At 45.8% G+C, this 23,978-nt stretch overlaps 3 protein-coding genes and 1 long non-coding RNA gene across 6 annotated transcripts; 3 read left to right on the top strand and 1 right to left on the bottom strand.

Annotated features, from left to right (window-relative positions):
• The first annotated feature begins 1,133 nt into the window (after positions 1-1,133).
• On the top strand, positions 1,134-9,617 carry LOC121587403 (arginine-glutamic acid dipeptide repeats protein-like). Of its 3 annotated transcripts, none has more exons than XM_045226720.1 (8): positions 1,134-1,454; positions 2,489-2,631; positions 4,896-5,722; positions 5,917-6,008; positions 6,128-6,535; positions 6,932-7,192; positions 7,319-7,574; positions 8,981-9,617. In XM_045226720.1, the coding sequence occupies exons 3-8, from the start codon at positions 5,494-5,496 to the stop codon at positions 9,610-9,612; spliced, it is 1,878 nt and encodes a 625-aa protein (XP_045082655.1). In that variant the 5' UTR covers positions 1,134-1,454; positions 2,489-2,631; positions 4,896-5,493; the 3' UTR covers positions 9,613-9,617. The 3 variants fall into 3 exon arrangements, with proteins under 3 accessions (XP_045082655.1, XP_041760223.2, XP_041760225.2); XM_041904289.2 differs by having other exon boundaries at positions 7,316-7,574; XM_041904291.2 differs by having other exon boundaries at positions 2,486-2,631; positions 7,316-7,574.
• Positions 9,618-11,103: 1,486 nt separating this feature from the next.
• LOC123493113 (zinc finger CCCH domain-containing protein 13-like) lies at positions 11,104-15,463 on the top strand. The gene is made up of 2 exons (XM_045227039.1): positions 11,104-12,889; positions 13,918-15,463. Exons 1-2 carry the CDS (start codon positions 11,119-11,121, stop codon positions 14,280-14,282), a joined length of 2,136 nt encoding a protein of 711 aa, XP_045082974.1. The 5' UTR covers positions 11,104-11,118; the 3' UTR covers positions 14,283-15,463.
• A 64-nt stretch (positions 15,464-15,527) lies between these two features.
• On the top strand, positions 15,528-23,956 carry timm10 (translocase of inner mitochondrial membrane 10 homolog (yeast)). Its single transcript, XM_041904288.2, has 2 exons — positions 15,528-15,724; positions 22,472-23,956. Exons 1-2 carry the CDS (start codon positions 15,654-15,656, stop codon positions 22,662-22,664), a joined length of 264 nt encoding a protein of 87 aa, XP_041760222.1. The 5' UTR covers positions 15,528-15,653; the 3' UTR covers positions 22,665-23,956.
• Positions 20,396-21,120, bottom strand: LOC123493056. Its single transcript, XR_006661946.1, has 3 exons — positions 21,109-21,120; positions 20,768-20,926; positions 20,396-20,525 (listed from the first exon to the last, which is right to left on the bottom strand). It is a non-coding gene; the product is annotated as an uncharacterized LOC123493056 (long non-coding RNA).
• Positions 23,957-23,978: the final 22 nt, after the last annotated feature.

The raw sequence follows: 23,978 nt of genomic DNA, 5'->3' as shown, positions 1-23,978 counted from the left end.
AGTTCCTTTAGTACCGTAGACAGCATTATTATTCTCAGTGCAGAGTAAGATGTAGATATTTTCTGAGTAGATCATTAAAGCACTAGGGGTAAAAGCGTTTCTTGGTTCCTTTGATTATTTTCATGCCAATCCAACACTACAAATGGTCAGTCTCAGAAAATGTAAATGAGTTGCCTTGTAACCAGATATAGTACTAGAATGAGATGATCTAGAACCGATACAGGAAATCATGTGGGAGTGGAATCCAATGGGAATGTAGGACTAAAGAAGTGTGGAGCATAAAGTTAAATTAGCAAGATTTGTATGAGTGCAAAGACCAGATTTTGATTCTAGTTGCTATTTAAAAAATAAAAAAGCAAATTTAACTATATATACAAGATAAATATTTGTTAATTTGAATGGTTTTATGTATTGGTCTTTATATATTTTATGATTTGGGTTTAATCGTCTTGCGGGTATTGTGGGTGTACGCATATGCAATCGGTTTTATTTTTTAATTGAGAAACATTTATGGTTTATATATTTTAATTAAAGGCAAAACAAGGAAAAAAAAATGTAAAATCAAGATACGTCCCAAATGGCCCCCTATTCCCAATATAATTTAGTACACTACTTTTGACCAAGGCCTGATATGTCTCTGGTCAAAGGTATTTAACTATATAGGGGACAGGGTGCCTTTTTAGGAGTGATTCAAAGTCTCAGTTTCTGTCTGTCATCAGTGTATTATTGGAACGCAGATCTAAAAGGTGATTCTGGATGAAAACATTCATCTCTTCTTCTATGCCTTTTGCTCTTGATGTTGCACATTTCCCTCATGAATGGAATATGTAACTAGCAATACTGTTTTTAATAAAGAGATTTTTTTTCAATGTTGGCCTTGACTTTTTCTCTCTTTAGCTCTCTGTGTGTTATTTGAGAAAAGCATGTGTTATAGTAAATGTTAGTTGTGCTCGCTGTAAAGTTGTACTCTTCATAAACACAAACATAAGTCATCATGCAGTGTTGAGACGCTGAGATCAATGGGGTCAAGCAACGCACGCCTCTGATTGGTTAAAGTCAACAGAATCCTTTCAACACTGCAATGAAGATTTCAACGGGTTTGCTCTTGATCAGATCAAATGGATCTGCCGCTGGCTGTGGAACAACAGAAGTAAATGATCAAGGACGAGCCGAAATGATTCGAATATGCAGTTCCCCCCTTCTAGGCTTTTCCCACTAACGGGACGCATGAGCGCGCACGATCGCCCCTCGCGATTTTGACGTTGAGGAGAAAAGTCCTTTCTGATGTGTGACGTCAGTCCGTGAATTTGACCACGTTGTGGGAATCGATCAATTAAGGAATATGTCAACATTAACTATTTGAAACAAATTGGTTGGCGATATACTGATTTTTTTGACTGTGTTTGACAAAGCAAGTCACTAGACAAGAAAAAGCCCTGACTGGCATCGAAAAGGTAAGCATGTGCATTAGGTAGCCGTCTAGCTAGCTAACACATTTAGCCAACTTCACCAGACTTTAGTTTCCCGTTCCTCCCTCAGCACGAGCGTGCTGATCAGTCTCCAAACTATAGCTAATTAGCTAGATAGCTGGACCACATTTACAGTTGTTTGAGAACTGAATTAAAGTGCACTAATGCAACACATGAAAATTGATGTTTTTGAATGTAGGCCTATTGTCAGTGTGTCTTATTGATAAGCGGAGGTCGCCCACAACAGGCTTTGAAATGCATGGCTCTTGCAAGCGCTCCAACGAAACAAGCTGTCTTTTCTAGCAATACCACTGACTAACAACTGATACGACTAGCTAATTGTGTCTGAATTTTTTTTATTCTAGTCATGAAACGAATGTGTTAACTAATACATGACAATTGGAAGGTTTTCACGGAGTTCCTAATGTAAAGTACTAGCCACTCACTCCAGTGGCGTGTATTCATGGTGCGAAGGGAAGCCAGGCTTCCCCCAAAAATGGACAAAAAACTTAAAGAATGTATCTTTCGTCTATCTGCGTTTCATAATGTAACTTCAATTCGCAAGAGGCTGGCTATCTCACAGGAGAAAGCATCCGAACGAGCGAAACAGCGCCCCTCTGTCTCTCTACGTGTAGGCTATCTATCTGATGCTGTCTGGTCCAAACGAGTATGACATTGTTACCGCCTGTAGCATCTCACAACCAACTTCATGCCTTGTCTGTTCAGCCCAGTCTTCTCCAAGCACGCCATTTTGAATAGGCCTACAGACAATGTATGAACATCTGGTTTTACCGTTGTTTCACTTAGTCAAATGCTGTATACCCGTCGGATCAATCTGCACAGTCATTTAAATCACTCCCTCCACCCTTTTCCCTACATCCCTTTATTTTCTGTCCTCTACACCCCACCACTCTATCCCTCTCTCCCCATTCGTCTATCCCTCTCTCCTTGCTACCCACTGCCCCCTTTCTTCCCCCCCTCATTTCCCCTATATCCCCCCTCTCCATTCTACCCAGTAGCCCATCCCTCCATCTCAGGGTGGAGGACCAGAAGAGGAGGATGTGGAGGTACCGTCTGCCTGGCTATGAGTTGAGGCTCCTGGAGGAACTACAGAGACAGAAGCACAACAGTCTCTACTGTGATACCCTGCTACAGACTGATGGTGAGAGGGGGAGGGAGGGAGAGAGAGGGGGGTGAGGGAGAGAGACAGCAGTCTACTGGGATACCCTGCTACAGACTGATGGTGAGAGGGGGAGGGAGGGAGAGACAGCAGTCTACTGGGATACCCTACTACAGACTGATGGTGAGAGGGGGGGAGGGAGGGGAGAGACAGCAGTCTACTGGGATACCCTGCTACAGGCTGATGGTGAGAGGGGGAGAGAGGGAGAGAGGGGTGAGGGAGAGACAGCAGTCTACTGGGATACCCTGCTACAGACTGATGGTGAGAGGGGGAGGGAGGGAGAGACAGCAGTCTACTGGGATACCCTGCTACAGACTGATGGTGAGAGGGGGAGGGAGGTGAGAGAGGGGGGTGAGGGAGAGACAGCAGTCTACTGGGATACCCTACTACAGACTGATGGTGAGAGGGGGAGGGAGGGAGAGAGAGAGAGGGGGGTGAGGGAGAGAGACAGCAGTCTACTGGGATACCCTACTACAGACTGAGGGGGAGGGAGAGACCGCAGTCTCTACCAGAGGAGGCTGGTGGTAGGAGCTATAGGAGGAAGGGCTCATTGTAATGGCTGGAATGCAATCAGAGCATGTGAGCGGAGTTGAGCAGTTGGAAATCCCACTCGTGGCGCTCCGCGTCCTTTCCTACCGCTCAGCTAAAAACCGCTTCGCGCTCACAGGGGGAAAAAAACTGCCGCTCCATTCATTAAAATCACAATTTAACCAACACCAATCTATATTTGTGACTAGCTGGACCTACCATTTGGTTTTTAAGTATTGAAACCAATCCATATGGATTTAAATGAGAAGTATTTTAATAAACATGAAAAGGTGAATGTAAGACACAAACAATTTCAAATAGGCTACTTGTCATATTAAACACTGTAACTAGGTCAGGAGCCAGACAGGAACGAAAGTGAATGATTTAGGCTATATTATTTCAGTTATTTCAAGGCTGTAGCCTACAAAGAAACACATTGTGAAGCATTAATGAGTGCGACACACTAGCCTGGTAGGGACATTAAGCTCTCAGCATTTAAACAGCATTTTGTTGTATTAAATCATTATAGTCTATAAATTGCACATAAAGGCTGTGACTTACTAAATTAAATGAAAAATCACTTATTAGTGCCTTTGAATTCATTTTTAGAAACACCAGTTTGGCCAGTTTTCAGTTATGACCTGTTGTATAGATAATAGAACCAAAATGAAGGAAACTTTTAAGAGATCAGATTTTTAGTTTATAAATACTTTGCTACAATGACACACTTAGTTATCTACCCACCTCATTCCTTACTTTTAGCATGTGCACGTAGTAAGTACCCCATCATGCTTTTGGGACGTGTCTTTTCAGATTCCACAATGATTCTTTAGTTGTGGACATTACATCACCACACTCCCTCTCTTGCTATTGGTCCTCATCTTTGTAAGTCACCTTGATTTAGCACCTGTGTGTTTTATCACTTTCTTTATGAAAATATTTAGCGAACTCCATGACAGTAGCTAAAGCAAGTGGCTATAGCAGCACACAAGTAGACTACAAATGCATGCTGGGACGGCGTGCCCTGAGCTGGTGAAGTGAACACTACTGGAGCGCTACTGGAGCGAATGTGGAGCGGGCGAGAAGGCCGACGCTCCAGCCTTTGGGAATCTCTCTCCACGATCCAGTCAAACTGGGCACGCTCCGCTCACATACTCTGGAATCAATGGAACGCTATCAAACATATGGAAACCACACGTTTGACTCCGTTCCATGAATTCCATTCCAGCTGTTACAATGAGCCCGTCCTATAGCTTCTTCCACCAGCCTCCACTGGTCTCTACTGTGATACCCTGCTATAGACTGATGGTGAGAGAGGGAGAGGGGGGAAGGAGAGGTTACCCTGCTACGGACTGATGGAGGGAGGAGAGGGGGAGGGAGGGAGGAGAGGGGGATGGAGGGAGGAGAGAGGGGGAGGGAGGGAGGAGAGAGGGGGAGGGAGGGAGGAGAGGGGAGGGAGGGAGGGGAGGGAGGGAGGAGAGAGGGGGAGGGAGGGACAGTAATGACATGATACAAAGTAGCCAAATGATTGATGTAAGTTATGGAGACAAATGAGGTTCATATTGAGGATAGTAAAGGGATCAATCAAATCCAACTCCCATTCCTCCTCTCCTTCCACATGCCCTTATTTAAAACCTAGACACCATTAGGCCTACATCACATTTCCTCACCTGCATTACAAATGGAGCTAATGACGTCACATTTCTCTCTTCTCACAGGTTTGTCAGTCCCGGCCCACAGCTGCATCCTGGCTGCCCTGAGCCCCTACCTGTCCAAGGCCCTGTCCACCCAGTCATCCCCCCTCCCCGCTGGGCAGAGATGGCCACTCAAGCTCCAGGCTGTGAAGGCCCAGACCCTGCTGAAGCTGGTGGATCTCCTGTACTCCGGAGAGCTGGAGGGAGAGGGCACCATGGAACAAGAAGAGGTGATGGCCGCAGCCTGTAAGCTGGGTATAGGCCGCTTGGTGGAGGGGTGGAAGGATAGGGGGAGGGAGGGGGGTGAGGAGAGGAGGTGTAGTCTTACAGAGGTGGGAGTGCAGACAGAGGGAGGAGAGACACAGGTGGACGTGGGGGCGTTCGTGGAGACAGGGACACAGACTGAGGACTGGAATGGAGGTATTTGCATGACTTTCCTCAGTCCTCTCCCTGGTGCTCTCCCTACATCCACACATTCACCCTCACCTCCAAACCCACCCCTCCTACTAGTCCAGAACAGCAGTGAAGGACAGCAGCACACAACTCCCTCAGCACCCCGTTCCCTGAGTCCCCGGATTATGACCCCCACTTCCCCAGTTCCACCCCACCCAGCGTCAAAGCAATGGTCAACGGTGGAACAGCTCCCTTTAGAACCCATGCTCGGACCTCCGAACCGGAGGGGTATTGCACCGACGTCACAAACCCCTCATCGTCCTCTGTTGTCCTGGGCAGTGACCACCCCACGACGCCCCGGCAGAAGAGTGCCGTCCCAGAATGCTCTGTGACGGAGAAGAGGGAGCACACTGGGACGGGAGAGGGAGGAGGAAGGAGGGAGTGTTTGGTGAGGAGAGGTAAGATGGGGAGACAGCTGAGGTTTTTAAATCATCTTTCAAACCCCGGGGCCTTGAATCAACCATTTGACTGTTATTTTAGACATCCTTTGTGTTTTTATATTTATTTTATGAATCTCTGATATTTGGCATGTACTGTAAAGTGTGTTGGCGTTTTTAAATGCACTGTAAATAAGATGTGATGTGATTTTGAGGTGTGGTTGGGAGGAAGTGCCTGACCGGACAGAGGCTGGAGAACACTCAGATCTCCATGAAGGTCAAGCTGAGGAGGAGGACCAGGGGACAGGTAGGTGCTGTGTCCAAAATGGCACCCGATTCCCTAAATAGTGCACTACTGTTGACCTGGGCCCTGATGTAAAATAGGCTTTATCAATACATTTGATTGATTGATTGATTGTTTGACAGGTGTGGGAGCTGGTCAGTGGGCAGGAGAGGGACGGAACCATCTCACCTGGTCAGAGGCAGGAGAGGGACGGAACCATCTCACCTGGTCAGAGGCAGGAGAGGGACGGAACCATCTCACCTGGTCAGAGGCAGGAGAGGGACGGAACCATCTCACCTGGTCAGAGGCAAGAGAGGGACGGAACCATCTCACCTGGTCAGAGGCAAGAGAGGGACGGAACCATCTCACCTGGTCAGAGGCAGGAGAGGGACGGAACCATCTCACCTGGTCAGAGGCAGGAGAGGGACGGAACCATCTCACCTGGTCAGAGGCAGGAGAGGGACGGAACCATCTCACCTGGTCAGAGGCAGGAGAGGGACGGAACCATCTCACCTGGTCAGAGGCAGTCGGTCCTCGCTGCTCTGAAGAAGGTGAATGGCACAATAACTGATACCGTTCTAATACTTCCAATGCCATTCTAACTCTGATTGTTGTCAGCAAAGTTAAGAGATGAATTTGAGGGCTCCATTTTTACTCTAGAAAATGTTTGCCTGTTAGTTTTGATACAGTGAATGGCCATGACCATGTTAGTAAGCCATTGATGTGTTTTTGAATACCCTGTCCATTACTCAAGTTAATCTGAGCTGGCAAAACAGCAGCACAAGTCAAAATATATATTTCCTAAAAATGTATCTTGAAACCCTGTTCAGATGAAACCCTGATGAAGGCAGCATAGCTGTTGAAACTTTGGTATATAACATGTATTGCATCGGAGCCAAATGGGCTTTTCTTTTCTCAGTATGTCTCCTTTTATTATTTCACGGCAGGAAACAGAATGCATGAGGACAAGACAACTACCACACCAGTCTCTCCACCCACCCCAGTTCCCAGCCCTCCCCCGAAGCTCTCCCCTCGACACAGCTTTCCTCACCCCTCCACCAGACCTCCCAATCTCCCCACTCCGATCCCACTTCCACTCCACCTCCAATACCACCGCCCAGTCAATCTCCCTCAACCACTGCAGCTCCACCCACCATCCGACCCCACACCCAGTACATCAACCCCAGCTCGCCTTGCCCCAGCCTCCGGTATCTTCATTTATTTGACGATTAAAAAAAAAAGGCAATTCAATCACGCATTTAAAATGATCAAGGTTAACACAGAAAATGTTTAACAACGTATTTCTGTTGTGGTCCTCTTGTTTTGGCCAGCAGGTAGAGGAATCGGACGAGCAGATCGAGAAGATGCTGGAAGACATCATGATGGGGTTGAACATACTGCCCCCTATGGTTCTGGAGAAGGATTGCGATCGGCACCACCATCTCCAAAGCCACGACAGACCGTCGGCCTGCTCCTGCTCGCATCATCCCGTCCACGCAAGGCATTGTGGGATGCACAGCGCCATTGGCTCGGCTTCTCGTTGCATGTGTTCGCAACGAGAAGGAAGTGATGCGTTGTCGACTGAAACAGGTATGTTTTGTTACATGTTATGTGATCGAACACCTTTCTCTACTGAGAAGGCTTCATATTTATATTTGAGTCATTTAGCAGACGCTCTTATCCAGAGTGACTTACAGGAGCAATTAGGGTGCCTTGCTCAAGGGCACATCGACAGATTTTCCACCTAGTTGGCTCGGGGATTCGAACCAGTGTCCTTTTGGTTACTGGCCCAGCGCTCTTAACCACTAGGCTACCTGCCGCCTTTAATCTGAACCAGGCTCCTTGTTAACTATGTTGTAAGGCTTTCTAGCTACTTATGTCAGTGTTTCACAACTCCGGTGCTCCAGTACCCCCACCAGCCCAACTCCAGTCCTCCAGAACCCCCACCAGCCCAACTCCAGTCCTCCAGAACCCCCACCAGCCCAACTCCAGTCCTCCAGAACCCCCACCAGCCCAACTCCAGTCCTCCAGAACCCCCACCAGCCCAACTCCAGTCCTCCAGAACCCCCACCAGCCCAACCCCATGTCCTCCAGAACCCCCACCAGCCCAACTCCGGTGCTCCAGTACCCCCACCAGCCCAACTCCAGTCCTCCAGAACCCCCACCAGCCCAACCACAGTCCTCCAGAACCCCCACCAGCCCAACTCCAGTCCTCCAGTACCCCCACCAGCCCAACTCCAGTCCTCCAGTACCCCCACCAGCCCAACTCCAGTCCTCCAGAACCCCCACCAGCCCAACTCCAGTCCTCCAGAACCCCCACCAGCCCAACTCCAGTCCTCCAGTACCCCCAACAGCCCAACTCTGGTGCTCCAGTCCTCCAGTACCCCCAACAGCCCAACTCTGGTGCTCCAGTCCTCCAGAACCCCCAACAGCCCAACTCTGGTGCGCCAGAACCCCCAACAGCCCAACTCTGGTGCGCCAGAACCCCCAACAGCCCAACTCTGGTGCGCCAGAACCCCCAACAGCCCAACTCTGGTGCGCCAGAACCCCCAACAGCCCAACTGCAACACCTGATTCAACTAGTCAAGGTCTTGATGATTAGTTTAAGTAGAATCAGGTGTAATTGTCAAGGGCTTGATGATTAGTTTAAGTAGAATCAGGTGTGCTTGTCAAGGGCTTGATGATTAGTTGATAAGTAGAATCAGGTGTGCTTGTCAAGGGCTTGATGATTAGTTGATAAGTAGAATCAGGTGTGCTTGTCTGGGGCCACAACAAATAAATACTGTTGGGGGTACTGGAGGACCGAAGTTGGGAAACACTGACTTAGTCTATGTATGATAAATCATGTACATTTTAAATGCCTGCCCTTCCTCAGCTACTCACAGCACTGCTTGCACTTATCTATCTCACAGTGTAATCCATTACAATAGATCAATATTAGCACCCACACTTAGCTACCACCGGCCTCACCCCCCTCTCTCTCTCTCTTTCTCAAGCCTTCCACTCCATCATCTCCTCCCATTTCGCCACCACGACAACCACCTGCACCGTCACCCCTGACCTTTACCTGGACCCCCAACCTCTGACCCCTCACTGCTCCACCCCCCACCCCTCCACCCCCCACCACCACTCTCACCCCTCCACCCCCCACCACCACTCTCACCCTCACTTCTCCTGTAATGATTACTCCTCTGACTGGACCGAATGCAACCGGGCTTCCTATTGTTCAGGTGTACTCCAGTGCTCCTCTGAGAACGCCAAGAACCACCATGAACTCCTGGTCCGGTTCCAGAACCAGAACTCTCAGAACCAGGAACTCCAGAACCGGAACTCCAAGAGCCTGGTGGTTGGATGCGGTGGCAGCAGCAGCATCATACCAGTCCACTCAGGCCCTTCACCAAGGCCTCCCCACCACCACCAGTCCCTTCCTCAGAGCCAGGCCTCTCTACCTTACACAGGGGAAGAGGACCGAGATCCAGGGTGCTGGAAGGGTTCTTCAGCCCAGACAGGCATTCCGTCGACATCCAAAGAGTATGTTTGTAATCTGTCCTCTGCGGATTGTCTGTCGACCAATGGAAAGACCGCTCCAAGTCAAGTGAATGGAGACACTCTACTCCAAGTCAAGTGAATGGAGAAGCCATTCCAAGTCAGAGTCTGAGTCAGGCCAGTACGAATCACGAAGTTCCACAAGAAGAAGAACCAATGGCTGTCACCCCCGGTTTCCTCCCCCCCTCTGAAACGGATGCTTCTGAACCACAACACCCAGCATGCCCACCAGATGCCACTCCCGGGAGAGGACTAGGTTTCCCAGAACTCCTTTCACTGCTGTCTCGAGGAAGTGAAACCCAGCCTTCCCAATCTCCTCCTCCACATTGGGAAGAGCTACGCCTGCCAAAATGTCTCTCACCCTTAAATTCGCCGGAACCCTCACCACCACCTTCTCCGACGAAACCCTTCCTTAAATCCCCATTCCGGCATCCTGCTACTCCATTCCATAGAATCCCTCAGCTGTCAAAGCTACCACCTTGGCTCTGCCGCACTCCGAGAAGACTACAGTTTCCACTTAGCTCCATGATTCACTCGCCACGTTCCCGTGGAAATCTGTGTGAATCTAAGAAATGCCTTTTGCTGCCGTTGGAATCCAACAACAACTCCGAGCAGATGACTGATGGTCAAGACAGGGCTAGCATTAGCAACAACTCAAGACTGGCCGGCAAAGAGGGCGAGGAGGAGTGGAAAAGGAAGAAGGTCGTGACCACCACTACGGGGCGAAGGCTTGAGAAACCAAAGGCGAAGAGAAGCGAGGGAGATGAAACCTTGAAGCCCCACAGTAACAGGAAGAGAATCCGTGTGAGGAGAAAGGAGGGTTTTGAGGCGGAGCAGGGGCGAAGGATTGAGAAACTGAAAGCAAAGACTGAGAGAAGCCAGGGGGATGAAACCTTGAATCCACCCAGGAACAGGACGAGAATCCATGAGAGGAGAACAGAGGGTTTGAAAGCGGAGCAGGAACAATCAGAGGACAGCGAGACCCTGGAGCCTCGTCGGAAAAAGAGGAAACGCAACGTCTCTACAAAGATAGAAGTCGGGGATGAAGATATAAAGACTGAAAGAGTGAAACTCAACGACGGCACGAAGACTGAGAACGGACAAGTGAAAATAAGTATCTGCTCTGTCAGTCTGGCAACCAACAATGTCTTAGCGAGTGAACGATTAGGACGGTACCTTTCCAACACCTCCACCACCTCCACAAAGTCTTTGTCCAGCCTTGGTGAGGAAGCCAACGGACCTCCAGAAGGAATAAAGAGGCTGAGAAGGGAAATGGGGAACCCAGTAAGGGTGCTCCGAGCCAGGGATCGAGATGTGAAGCGCCCCCCTAACGTTTGGACCGCAACCAGGAGCTGCTCCCCAGTAAAACTTCACCAAGAAGACCAGCCGTCTAACGTGTCTTCTGAAACCCCCAGTCCTTCCATCTCCAGGTTTCAAGCTCTGGCCAATGCAGTTGGACTGCTCCAAATCCCACCAACACCACCCCCGAATAGGAAACGTGGTAGACCCCGGAAGATACGACCAGGAAAAAAACAGGTTTCCCAGGCTGGTGGTTCAGTTCCCTCCAGTGCCATGACAACGGGCATCCATGACGGGGAAGCTGTTGAGCACAAAAAGGAAAAAGGAAGGGAACCACAGAGAAAGGAAAAAGGAAGTGGAGAACCGCAGGGAAAGGAAAAAGGAGTCGGAGAACCGCAGGGAAAGGAACAAGGAGTCAGAGAATCGCAGGGAAAGGAGAAAAGAGTCAGAGAATCGCAGGGAAAGGGAAAAGGAGGAGAACTGCAGGGAAAAGAAAAAGGAGGAGGAGAACCGCAGGGAAAGGAAAAAGGAGGAGGAGAACCGCAGGGAAAGGAAAAAAGAGTCAGAGAACCGCAGGGAAAGGAAAAAGGAGTCAGAGAATCGCAGGGAAAGGAAAAAAGAGTCAGAGAATCGCAGGGAAAGGAAAAAGGAGTCAGAGAACCGCAGGGAAAGGAAAAAAGAGTCAGAGAACCGCAGGGAAAGGGAAAAAGGAGGAGAACTGCAGGGAAAAGAAAAAGGAGGAGGAGAACCGCAGGGAAAGGAAAAAGGAGGAGGAGAACTGCAGGGAAAGGAAAAAGGAGAGAGACCGCAGGGAAAGGAAAAAGGAGTCAGAGAACTGCAGGGAAAGGAAAAAGGAGTCAGAGAACTGCAGGGAAAGGACGACAAGCGAAACAAGTACAGGAAAAGGGTCAGGCTCTGGGAGGGACATGGCGAAGGAGAGAGAGCAGAGTTGTTCCAGAGACTACCTGTCCTGTCTAAATCTAAAACAGTTGCTCAGAAGCCTAGCTTGCAGACAACTTCCCCCAGTACCCCTGAAGAGCAAGTTCCTTCTAACTGTTCAGGGATTGGAACCGGAACCATTCCGGAGCCCCAGCCGTCTGGTCAGCCACAGAACTCCAGTCCAGAAAGATCTGGAGAGACAGAATCAGACAGAGACCAAGTGAGCCCCCCTGCTGTCAAGCTGGCTCCCTCCAAGGGTCGGGCACCCACTGTGTCTCTCAAGAAGTTCCAAGAGCTCCTGAAGCACAGGCACCAAAAGACGAGGAAGTCTGCCAAAAGCAAGGAGGCAAAAGAAACAGAAAGTGAAACTGAAGGAGAGAAACAAAGTGAAGGAAAGTTAAAGTTATTGAAACCCAATGAAATTGACAGCGGTCAAAATGAATCAAGACTGATGAACAAAAAAAAAAGTTATTCCCAGTCTCTAGAAAGAGAGTCAGCCGTTAGACCAACCGTTGAAAATTACGATCAGACAAACCGAACAGAGAGCGACCATCCGGAGGAAAAAGATGCAGGACACAACAGCAGCGCTTGTGGACAGGAGACGGAGTATCAAGAACTCATCTACAAAGAGACTGAAAGAGAGAACATTGAGGACAGAGAACATTTTGAGAACACAGAAAACGTTGAAGACGGAGAAAACGTGGATGCGTCAGGAGACTTTTCCGAACTCCGAGAGGAGCTGGCTACCTTAGCAATGTTATCGATGACAAGGACAAAGAAAATGGTGGATCCTCAACGGACCGACAAAGGCAACAAGGAAGGAAGAGATCTGGTTACCAAGGAGAACAGAGAGAGGGAAACAGACTCGTCTACAGAGACAAACAAGAAGACCGAAGAACCAAAAGGATCCATGTTGGAGGCATATAGGAGAAGTGTGATCATCCGAGAGGTGGAGGAGAAAATGGAGGATGGGTATTTGGAGATGGAGATCTCCAGCGAGGAGTTTGATGTGGTTGACGAGGTCCACCAGACGTTTGGCTACGCCGTGACTGAGGAAGTGAGTGGTGAAGAGGAGGAGATCGATGTAGAGGAGATGTGTCCAACGATGTATCCTGATGCAGGTAAATCAATTTGAACCTGAATGTGAACCTTCCTTCATTTTCACTTTTGAGGGAAATGTACACGGAGTGTACAAAACATTAGGAACACCTTCCTAATATTGAGTTGCACCCCTTTTTGCCCTCAGAACAGCCTCAGTTCGTCGGGGCATGGACTCTACAAGGTGTCGAACGTTCCACAGGGATGCTAGACCAATGTTGACTCCAATGCTTCCCACAGTTGTCAAGTTGGCTGGCGGACCATTCTTAATATACATTGGAAGCTGTTGAGCTTGAAAACCCCAGCAGCGTTGCAGTTCTTGACACACTCAAACTGGTGCGCCTGGCACCTACTACCATACCCCGTTGAAAGGCACTTCAATATTTTGTCTTGCCCATTCACCCTCTTGAATGGAATCATACACAATCCACTTCTCAATTGTCTCAAGGCTTAAAAAATCATACTTTAACCCGTCTCCTCCCCTTCATCTACACTGATTGAAGTGGATTTAACAAGTGACTATATTTTACATTTACATTTTAGTCATTTAGCAGACGCTCTTATCCAGAGCGACTTACAGTTAGTGCATACATTATTTATTTTTTCATACTGGCCCCCCCGTGGGAATCGAACCCACAACCCTGGCGTTGCAAACGCCATGCTCTACCAACTGAGCTACATCCCTGCCGGCCATTCCCTCCCCTACCCTGGACGACACTGGGCCAATTGTGCGCCGCCCCATGGGTCTCCCGGTCGCGGCCGGCTACAGCAGAGCCTGGATTCGAACCAGGATCTCTAGTGGCACAGCTAGCACTCCGATGCAGTGCCTTAGACCACTGCGCCACTCTATATATCAATAAGGGATCATAGGTTTCACCTGGTCAGTCTGTCATAGAAAGAGCAGGTGTTCCTAATGTTTTGTACACTCAGTGTAGTCGTAGAAAGCTACTGGCAGTTGATTTTCATATTTTAATCTAGTTTGAGCTTAAATAGTCTAAATTATTTGACCTCTTTTAAATGTTTACTATCGGTGTGCCCTCTTTCTTCGTAGCTTGGCAGGAGGTTTCCGGCGCCAGAGAAGTGGACCAATCGAGTTCCACCATGGTCAGCTTCAGAGGCATCACCCACAACCACTTCCACATGGCTACCGCTGCCCCCAAGATGGCCGACGTGAGTCTCCCGACCCCTCTGGAGGCAGAGCCTTCCACCCTGACATCATCACGAAGGGTCACCACAGGGTCAATAGGAAGCTGGGAGCCGGAGGAGGAAGAGGAAGTGGAGGTGGACGTTCTTGAGTGGTCGCCGGACGTGCGACCAATAGTGTGGGGGGCGGGGCTTGAGCAAGGCGTCACAGAACTGACAGAGGAAGACTTGGAGGAAGACGAGATTGACGTGATGGGAGAGGAAACCGACTGAGTAAGTGGGAAAGTGTACTCTTAGGGACGTGTTCATTTAGAATCCATAAAAAAAAATAAAAAATACAACGTTGCCATTGAAGAACGCATATGTGGATTCGTCAACATAAAGGCTAGCTTTTGTATGCGTGTGTTCTAAATTGGAAACGTTTATTATTGCAACAGAGTCTAAAGAGTGTGTTCTTGAGAAGAAAGGTTACCGTTCCTAAGCAACCTCCCTGCTCCTCCTCTCCACACAGTTAACTGTCGGAGCAGCCCCAACCTACCACACTAACTCACAAAATGAGAGTGAGTCTCACTATAAAAAAATAATAATTGTTGATTGTGATTTGTTATTGTTTTTGTTGTTCTGTTCTTCAGCAGAGTTCCTTTTGAGCCCAAGACTAGACACTCGGCAAACTCAGCTACTCTTTTGTTACATTTCAGGGCCCGTATTGAGTGCAGATCTAGGATCAGTTTAGCCTTTTACATCATAATGAATAACAGAGGCACGCCTACTCTGAGAAGCTTTGTGAATACTGGGCCCTGGTGTTCATTTTGGTTATTTTTTGTACCTTCAGAATCGGTCAGTCAGTGTCCAATCAGAAGCACTTAAATATAATGTTTATGTCTGTCATTTTTGACAAGTTCTTTATTTGTAGCTTCATTGTTTGTATAAGTTTGTAAATTTGAAAGAAAGCCTAAGGCCTGTCATTTAAATAGAATAATTTTGTTGTATTCGAATGGCTTTCTTGACCACAGCTGTCCAATAGATTTGTTTTCTCAAGCATGGCCATTTTCTATTTGCTTTAACCTAGCTATTGAAGAAAACGTTTAACTTAGCCTACTTATGCTCAGTGTTCGTACTCATGCTCAATGTTTGCTCACATTCAATTACAATTTTCTAGCCTCCCAGTCAAGCCATCCTTGTTCAAACAAAAAGGAGTTTGATTTTCTGTTGGGGCCATAATGAGAATGGCCTGTCACTTGTTCTCTAGCGGGCCTAGTCACAATACTTTAACAATGCATCCTTACTTTATACCTCCCTTGAACAAATTGCTCACTGAACATGGCAGGATAAGTAGTGGTCCTGTACATAGTTTACAGCAATCTTGTTTTATCAGATTTATTGTGTCAATCATGAGGTAAAAGTGAAGGATCAAGGATGTATTGGAAAAATATTAAAAACTCTCTTTGATTTGACAGCTGTTTGAATGCGCAACTTTATTGACAGCGGAAGTGGTAATGGGGAGGAATGGAACAACACACGTGTATGCCTCAATCTGAAGGTTAAATAAGCCGGTGGTCGGGTGTGTTTGTTGGCCGCTGAGAGTGGTCGTTTGGACGGTTAGATTTTGGAGAGAGTACGGTCTGGAGTGGGCACAACGCAGACATGGACCCAGAGAAAGCACAGCAACTGGCGGCGGAACTAGAAGTGGAAATGATGGCTGATATGTACAATCGGTAAGACTGACTGGCTAGCTAGCAATGGAACGTTAGCTAGCTTGTTAATGTAATTTCTCCACTGAAATGCTATAATGTGCTAATTACAGGGGAACACGCTAATAGCATTTGCATGTAGCTAACCAGCCATATTACCTTAACTTTGACTGTCGTGTTTAGTTTTTGCTATGGTGGTCAGATAAAAGCATCACGTTAGAAGCCTTCTCAGACTAGCTAGATAGCAAGCTAGCTTTATAGCGCTAGCTAGCTGTCGTGCTACTGACCGTCAGACCAAATCAATCGATTCAGAAGAGTACGCGTTTATAACGCACACTCTCGACTACATCGCTGTACATGCATAAGCAAAAACAATGTGAATATCATTAGTTAGCTAGCAAAGTAATATTATTGTGAGCTCATTTAAATGGGACTGATTTAGCTAGCTAGCTATGTTGCCAGCTAGGAGTGCACACATTGACTTTACATAACATAATCAGAATGACTTTTCATAACATAATCAGAATGAACTGTTCTATGAACTTGCACATTCATGGCGGTTTTGATTCCTCGCATCCTGTCTCCTCTCCTTGTTCTCAAATCATCAGAGGGAAGAAAGGATAGCACTGGAGGAGATCTCCCCAATGCTGTCCTGACCTTTCTCAGTACTCCTTTCTTGCCTCCTGGAAAAGACACTAGGCCCTTTTCACGTGACGTCAGACAACTTCCGTTCTGCCGCGATGCAGGTTATGTTTACATCCGGTGTCGCTTAGGAACGCTTAGCTAGTAGCACATCATTATGGAGTTCACCCAGTCCCTTTCACATCTGCCACCAATACGACTTAACGACGTAGAACGACTTGCTGACAAGTGGTCCCTTACTTCAAGATCGAAGCTTGATAAAGGCTACAAGTTCTTCGTTGAAGGTTACCTGTTTGATTATGAAGGTACGTGTTTATCTTTATTTAGCTTAAATTAGCCCTATGCTAGCGAAGGTTATGAGCTGACGAGTTTCTGTTTTGCAGCCTCTTTTTAATATTACTGCTGTTTGTATCGACTGTAAAATAAGAGTCAGTAATGTATTAATGGCTAATGCTGCGCCCTTTCTCCCAATCACTGTATTGAAACAGTCTCAAGTGTAGTTAACGGTGAGGTGACAGTGAGAGGGCGATGTTACAGGTCCATGAAGAAAAATGAGGAGGCTCATCGGCTTCAGGTTTCTCAGATAAACAGTTCTCTAACATTATGATAAGATAGGTTAAGATAGATAAGTTTTCTTTTTTGTTGTGTTTTGCTGCGGTTGCAGATTTAATAAGAATGATTCCACAAAGTTCCACTGTGGATCAGTTTGTTTCTCAGTCTGAGCTCTGATTTTGTATCATTAAACTTAATACACAACGAAATTCTTACAAACCGATGTGGGTTGTTGACGGCAATAAAGACTGGGAAAGATTCTGTGATAACTCAAAATGTTCAAATTTTCGATAAGTGTTGGCACTACTTGTCAAAGGTTTCAGAACAGCCAATTTTTTCTTAATTAAAAAAAGAAATTGGGTTTTGAAAATTGTGTACAGTAGTTTATAATGAAAGCAGAAAAAATGTTTTGTAAGTACAGCACTAATTGTTATGTCTCTATGAACAGGTTACACTAGACTCTGCAGAGGTTCCTGTGGTACTCAATCACATGTCATGTTCCTGCTCTGCTGGGAAAGCACTATGTAATCACATAGTAGCACTTCTTTTCAAAGTGCTCACTATGTTACCATGGGCTTTAAGACAGTGCCATTGCCTCTGTCATGCACCAGCGCACTGCAGACCTGGCACCGCCTAGGACACAGGTCAGACATTATTTGTTACACTGATGCAGAACTTTGCAGTTTGTATTGACTTTTGACAATGTATTGTTCATCATTATTATATCACAGGGAATTGTACCAGAGGCCACCAATGATATGGCGGTGTGTAAACCAGCGGCTAAGAAAAAAACAAGTGTCAGAGCTGGTGTGAAGTGCACACTGTACCGAGCCTATGATGGTGAGTCTGAATGAGCCCCCCGCCTGTACTAGAGCACAAAGACTTTAGTGCATTTCTAAAATAATACAAACATAAAAGTGATTATTATTTGTTACTTTTTATATAGACTTTCAGTGGATATTTTTTATTTGTATTAGAAGCATGTACGAGACTGGATGAGTGTGGTTGTCTTTTTTTAGTGAAAAAGATAAGGTGGCATTTAATGAAATCTAAACTTGACATATCTCACTTTCATGCCAGGGCCTATTCCGGATCCTCGCGTCATGGCCAGTGCTGAGAAACTGAAAGACATCCGTCCACAACCAGGGATTTGCAAATTGCTGCACGGGCTTGAGGGCCTTAATTTGGTGGACTCTAAATTTGGCCCTGTGCCATTTGGGTCTGTGCTTTCTTACCAGTGCCCTCTAGAATTAAGTAGAGATATTATTAAACACCCTGGTGCCAGTGAGTTTCCTCAGTTGCCTATTGAAGGTTACAACTTTAAATTTCCCATTGATTTTGAGCCCAACTACATACAACAATGTCATTTGGACAGCCTGATTGTGTCAGAGGAGATGTCTGCTGCTATTGAAGCAGAAACAAGAATGCAGTCAGAATGCCAGCTGTGGAGCCAGGTACGCAAACCCCGACTGACAGCCAGCAGATTCCGTGAAATATGCCATGTTCGTGGGGGAGTTGTCTGCCAAGGCTTTGGCAACCCGCATTCTGAGAGGAACTCCTCAGACAGCTGCTATGAGAAGAGGGTTGGATCTGGAACCTGAGATACTGAGGCAATATTCTGATTTTTGTGATGTCTCTCTGAAACAATGCGGGGTCATCATCCACCCTGATTCACCTCACCTTGCAGCCAGCCCGGATGCTAAAGTCTTCTGCCCAACAGAAGCACCACCATTTGGTCTTGCTGAGGTTAAGAGTTGCGATGTTGAAAATGTTACCCAAGTTAAACACCTGATCACAGTTAAAGGCCAGGCCTGCCTTAAGAAGAGCCACAAATACTACTATCAGGTTCAAGGCCAACTCGCCTTAAAAGCGGACTTCAGTGGTGTGACTTCATTACAGATACCCGCACTGACTTCACAGTTGAGAGAATCTTTAGGGATGAGGAGATTATCCACTCAATGCGACAGAAGCTTGATCATTTCTATTATAACATCTACATGGATGTCTTCTTAAGTTATAAAACATAAGGCAGAATTTTATGTGTAAATAGTGTTAAGGTAAATGTGGAAGGTGAACCTTTGACATTTTTTTCTTTAACTGCAAATTAACTTGTCATATACTGTATATCTCCTATGTACTGAAACACACATTTTGAAAAGGATTGTGATGTAAATGTCGACATGTTTTTCTTTAACTGCAAATGAACTTCATTGTGTTATATACTGTATATCTATGTATTGAAATACAAATTTTGAAAAGGATTGCGATGTTGTAAATGCTCTTACCAAAATCAAAAGGATTGAAGCAGTTGCTTGCAAACATATATTTAATAGTTCCATCAGTGCCATGACACATAAGCACATAACATGGTTAATAGTTGGATATTTTTACAATATATCACATTAGGTTCATTAATAGCTATGAAAAAGTTATTACCCTTAACAAAAACATACAGTATAACATTAGATCAATTAAATTACCAACAAAGTTAATTCATATTTACATTTTTTTTGTACATACAATACAGTAATATAAAAGTACTTCTATTTACAGCCCATCTAGCTTACTCAGGAAATATACAACTTCCAGTTGACAAAAACATCAGACTGGTTTGTCTCCTTTAATGTCAAGAGGTCCCTGATAGTTCGACATGAGGCAGCAGATGGCCCACAGCTGATTCACTGAACCCACTGTGGAAAGAGGAACAAGCCCATCCCAGATATGGTACTCCTTCACCCTCCGTATGGCCCTCTCGACTAAAATCCTCAGCCGGGCGATGGCCTGGGTCTTAAGAGTGTCCTCCCTGCTGAGCTGAGGAGATTTTTTTCAGTGGAGGGATGACCAGTGTTGCCCCACTTCTGACAACATCCTCTCGATCAGGAAACCCTTGTCTCGCCATTAATTCATCTCCGGGCTGAAGTAAATGCAAGATCTGACATTTCCGTGTTATTTCCATGTCGGAGATGGAGCCTGTGTAGAGCTTTGATACAAATGTGATAACACCACATGGAGCTACACCAATCAGCCCTTTAAAGGTGGTGTGATTTTTGTAGCTCGAAAAGGTTTCTGACTGTAGTGAGAGGGAGGATGGTGTTTCACAGCGGATCTCGGTGCAGTCTACTATAACTCTCACCTGAGGGCAGTAGAGCTTGAACTTATCAGGCATTGTGGCCTGCACCTGCTCTCTTGTCATCCACACCGGCAGTGAGCCAAGAACCTGGTAAAGGTAGCTAGTCCATGTTAAAATGATGCGGCTAACTGTGGACAGGCTGACCTCAAAGATGGTAGACAAGGTTTTCTCCTGAAGCCCAGCTGCAACACGACACAGAAACATAAATAGTTCATCAATAAGTGGAAGTTTTCGGTGAGGGCTAGGTGTCACATGTGCCGTTTGCTGTGCCTTAGACCAGTATACAAGCCGTGAAGCAGAGGGATAAACAGAATCCCAAAACACGGTGAAGACCTCCTTTGAGCTGAATCGTGTGTAGTAGCGAGTAGTCCTCATCTGTGACACAAAAATTAAAAAGGAGTGGATGCTGCTTCTTAACTGTCAGGTGCTGGATCTCAATTTCTAGGGACAACACTTGCAGCTCCAACTCTCGAATTCTTTGAGTAGCACTGTCCAGTTTACCTTAAGGGGAAGAAAAAAGCATACATGTTGGTAGGTTAGTTATTACTCATCTATCCCATCCCATTTTCAATAAATAAAACTGAAGAAGCTTCTAAGATGGATGAGGTTTAAAACGCCAAGTCTTTTCACAGAGAGACCAGTTACTCCAAATCGTAGTATAAAATAGTATTTTTACTTAACTGCCATATACTTTTACTTTTTTGCCAAAAAGATACATGGTTACTCTTATTTGTAATACTAACCAGGAGAAGGACGGCAGGCATAGTCGTGATCGTTTGTCACTGCAGGCAAAGCACCCTCTGTGCTGTCAGGCATCTCATGATCAGAATCATCCAGGACAGCAACACCAAGACGCTTTCTTGCTCGCTGGTAAACTGACTCCCGAGCTTGTGAGCCGCCTCCTATATGTGTGAAATTAACCATATGCTTGTCATGATACATTTTGGTAATCACTTTTCAGTCCCTAAAATGACAAAATGTAGCAGCTATATTGCATCAGGATTAAATTATTAAACATTTTGTACAAGTAATATATTATTGGATTACAGTAGTATTACGTTTAACGCTGTCTACCTATCCTTACCCCAATCATTCCAGTGGAATCTAGACGGCACTGATCCCTGTTTAATACGGATCCGTCCACTGGCCGATGTGTATCTATCCTCAGGGGGAAAGTGCTGACTGCAAACAAAGTTGCTCCCACGAAGAATCTTAAAACTTGGTCCCTCATCTCTCCTGATCGCCCTCACCCAACGGGCACGTATTTCTCCATCAACAGGGAAATCGTGGAAACTCAGATACGGGAATTTCTGTTTGTTGTTTGAACAAAATGGTACACTGCAATAGCATCTTCTCGAAGATTGTGCCATGCTTCGGTGTTGGATGGGATACTGTTGCGATACAGACACCGAGAGAAAAGAAACAGCTAAATTAACATTCAGCTTTGACCAGGAATCAATATTTATCTAGCTATCATGCACAACAGTATTTGAATAGGTGAGTTACTATACATTCATGAATAAACTAACTGCCTAACAAAGGGTTAGATAGCTAGCTAAGTAAACTTGTTACATTACAGCCAGGCAGCAATGTAACGCTACCTTTTAACGTTATCGGTATCTGGTACTAAGTTGTTGTTAGCTAACGTTAGCCCACTTTTAAGTAACTAAGGCAGTGAACAATTATGAATTAACAATAACGTTAGCAAGTTACAAACCATTGCATATACGTAAACATTATTACTCTTAACTTTACTAATTTAACTTAAACGTACCTTTTGGAATTTCTTCAAGTAGCTAGCTTGCTAGTTAGTGGTCAACAGTTGTATTTTCGTTGAGAAGTCTCAGGTTACGGGCGAACGGAAGTGAAGTTAACCTGCTACGCGGAAAGGCGGAAGTTAGATGACGTCATCGTGAAAAGGGCCTCTTGAGATACGACCCTCATCTTTACTTCTTCTTCGATGAGGTTTAACGGCGGTTGGCATCCAATAAATGTTGCATTACCGCCACCTACTAGACTGGAGTATAACTCCCTTATACATTTTACATTTTAGTCATTTAGCAGACGCTCTTATCCAGCGCGACTTATACTTTGCTTTAAAAAATGGAAAATAAAACAAATACCCTACCATCTAATACTACGCTCAACAACAACAAAAAATAATACAAATAACCATTATGATAATTATAACTACCATACTCCACTATTTAAATATATTTATTCCTACATCAGGCCAACAGTCTGAAGGGATGCGACACCACCACTTAACACACCCTGTAACTCTTCTGATGTCAAGTCTCGCACACCCAAATACCTCTCTGCAGCTGTCACCACAACCTCTATTTTCTGCGACTTACGTTCCACCCCCTGCAGTACAGTTGATAACCAACCCTCATCTTTATCGTAACCTACAACGTCTTTAACGCCCTCTTTCTTCCTCCTCGCAGGATGACCAACGCGTGCCACAGGAAGTGCGTGCCCCCCCACTACAAGGAGGCGGAGCTGTCTAAAGGGGAGGCGGTGTGTCTGGACCGCTGTGTGGCCAAGTACCTGGACCTACACGAGAGGCTGGGCCGCAAGCTCACCGAGCTCTCCGTTCAAGACGAGGAGATGATGAGGAAGAATGCTATCGGACAATAATATATATTTTTTGGGGGAGGGATGTGGGTGGCTTAGCGCTAAGGTTACCAAGCTATCCGTGCAGAGGGGTGGGATAGAGAGGGAGAGCGAAAGGGTGGGGTGGGTTAAAATAAAAATAAAAAGCGTGGCTCTTATATGGAGGGGATGGAGTTGCCTTCCAGAGTGGGTAGGGTGGGTTTGAAGAGTAGGGTGCTTGTAAGGAGAAGGTTAGTGTTTGAGTGATCATGATGTGGAGCGGACATGGGGATGGATGAAGCCTATTTATGTTTGTGTGAACAGTGGTTGTACTTGTGGTTTGAGGCAAGATTAAAAAAATAAATAATAATTTTACCAGAGCGAGAGACACTAATATGCATAGTTAACTTTTTTTTGTTCAGCCTATCACTGCTCTTTCGGCATCGTGTGTGACTAGGGAAACAGGTTGCTGATTGGCCCCTTTTAGTTATGTGGGCGTGTCAAAAGTGATGATGAATTGAGAAATCCCACAATAATCTTTGATAAAACGCTTTCATTGTTCCATAGTGCAGTGTTTTCTTCAATCCGTTCCTGATGGGGACCCTGGGAGGTGCACCTCTTTTCTCTAGCCCTGGACTAACACACCTGACTCAACTGATGAAGGGCACCCATTGGGCTCATAGGCATAGTGTCTCAGAGTAGGAGTGCTGATCTAGGATCCGTTTTTCCTTTCAGATCACTATGAATGGACGGGGGAACTGATCCTAGATCAGCACTCTGAGACGCTTTATGAATACGGGCCCTTGTCCCCTAGGAATAGAAGGAGACACTGCCATAGTCAAAATGAGGACCAAGCCTTTATGAGTGTCATTTCTTTACATATTGATCAGACTCAGTTTGTTCATTGGCTTTGTATTTACTTCATGTTGAAACTGTACAAATGTTGTACAAAGTTTTATTTTGTGACATTTTTAGAATCCTTTTTTGTTCATCATTTAAATCAAAATAAATCTTGATATAGTATATATTTTAGTTTTTAGTGATGCATTCTACACTATTTTCTAAACAGTAATACAATATTGTACTTATTGGTTACATTCCAAATGGCACCCTTTTCCTTATATAGTGCACTATTTCTGAAGAGTGCACTATGCGCCTTGGTCAGAAATAATGCACTATATAGAGAATAGGGTGCCATTTGGGATGCTTTCAGCCATCGCACGAAAATAAGATGTTCAATCTCAAACATGTTTTACTTAGTAGACTTATATGACATTTCCCTCAGAGTTTCTTGAAGTCACCCACCCATTGCAAATAAAATCAACTGTCAATTTCAAGGGTCATATTTCCTTTACAACA

This window comes from Coregonus clupeaformis, chromosome 18, assembly GCF_020615455.1.
Source record: "Coregonus clupeaformis isolate EN_2021a chromosome 18, ASM2061545v1, whole genome shotgun sequence".
Lineage (NCBI taxonomy): Eukaryota > Metazoa > Chordata > Actinopteri > Salmoniformes > Salmonidae > Coregonus > Coregonus clupeaformis.
The sequence above is the reverse complement of the archived record's forward strand: the minus strand, read 5'-3'. Positions and strand labels throughout refer to the sequence as shown.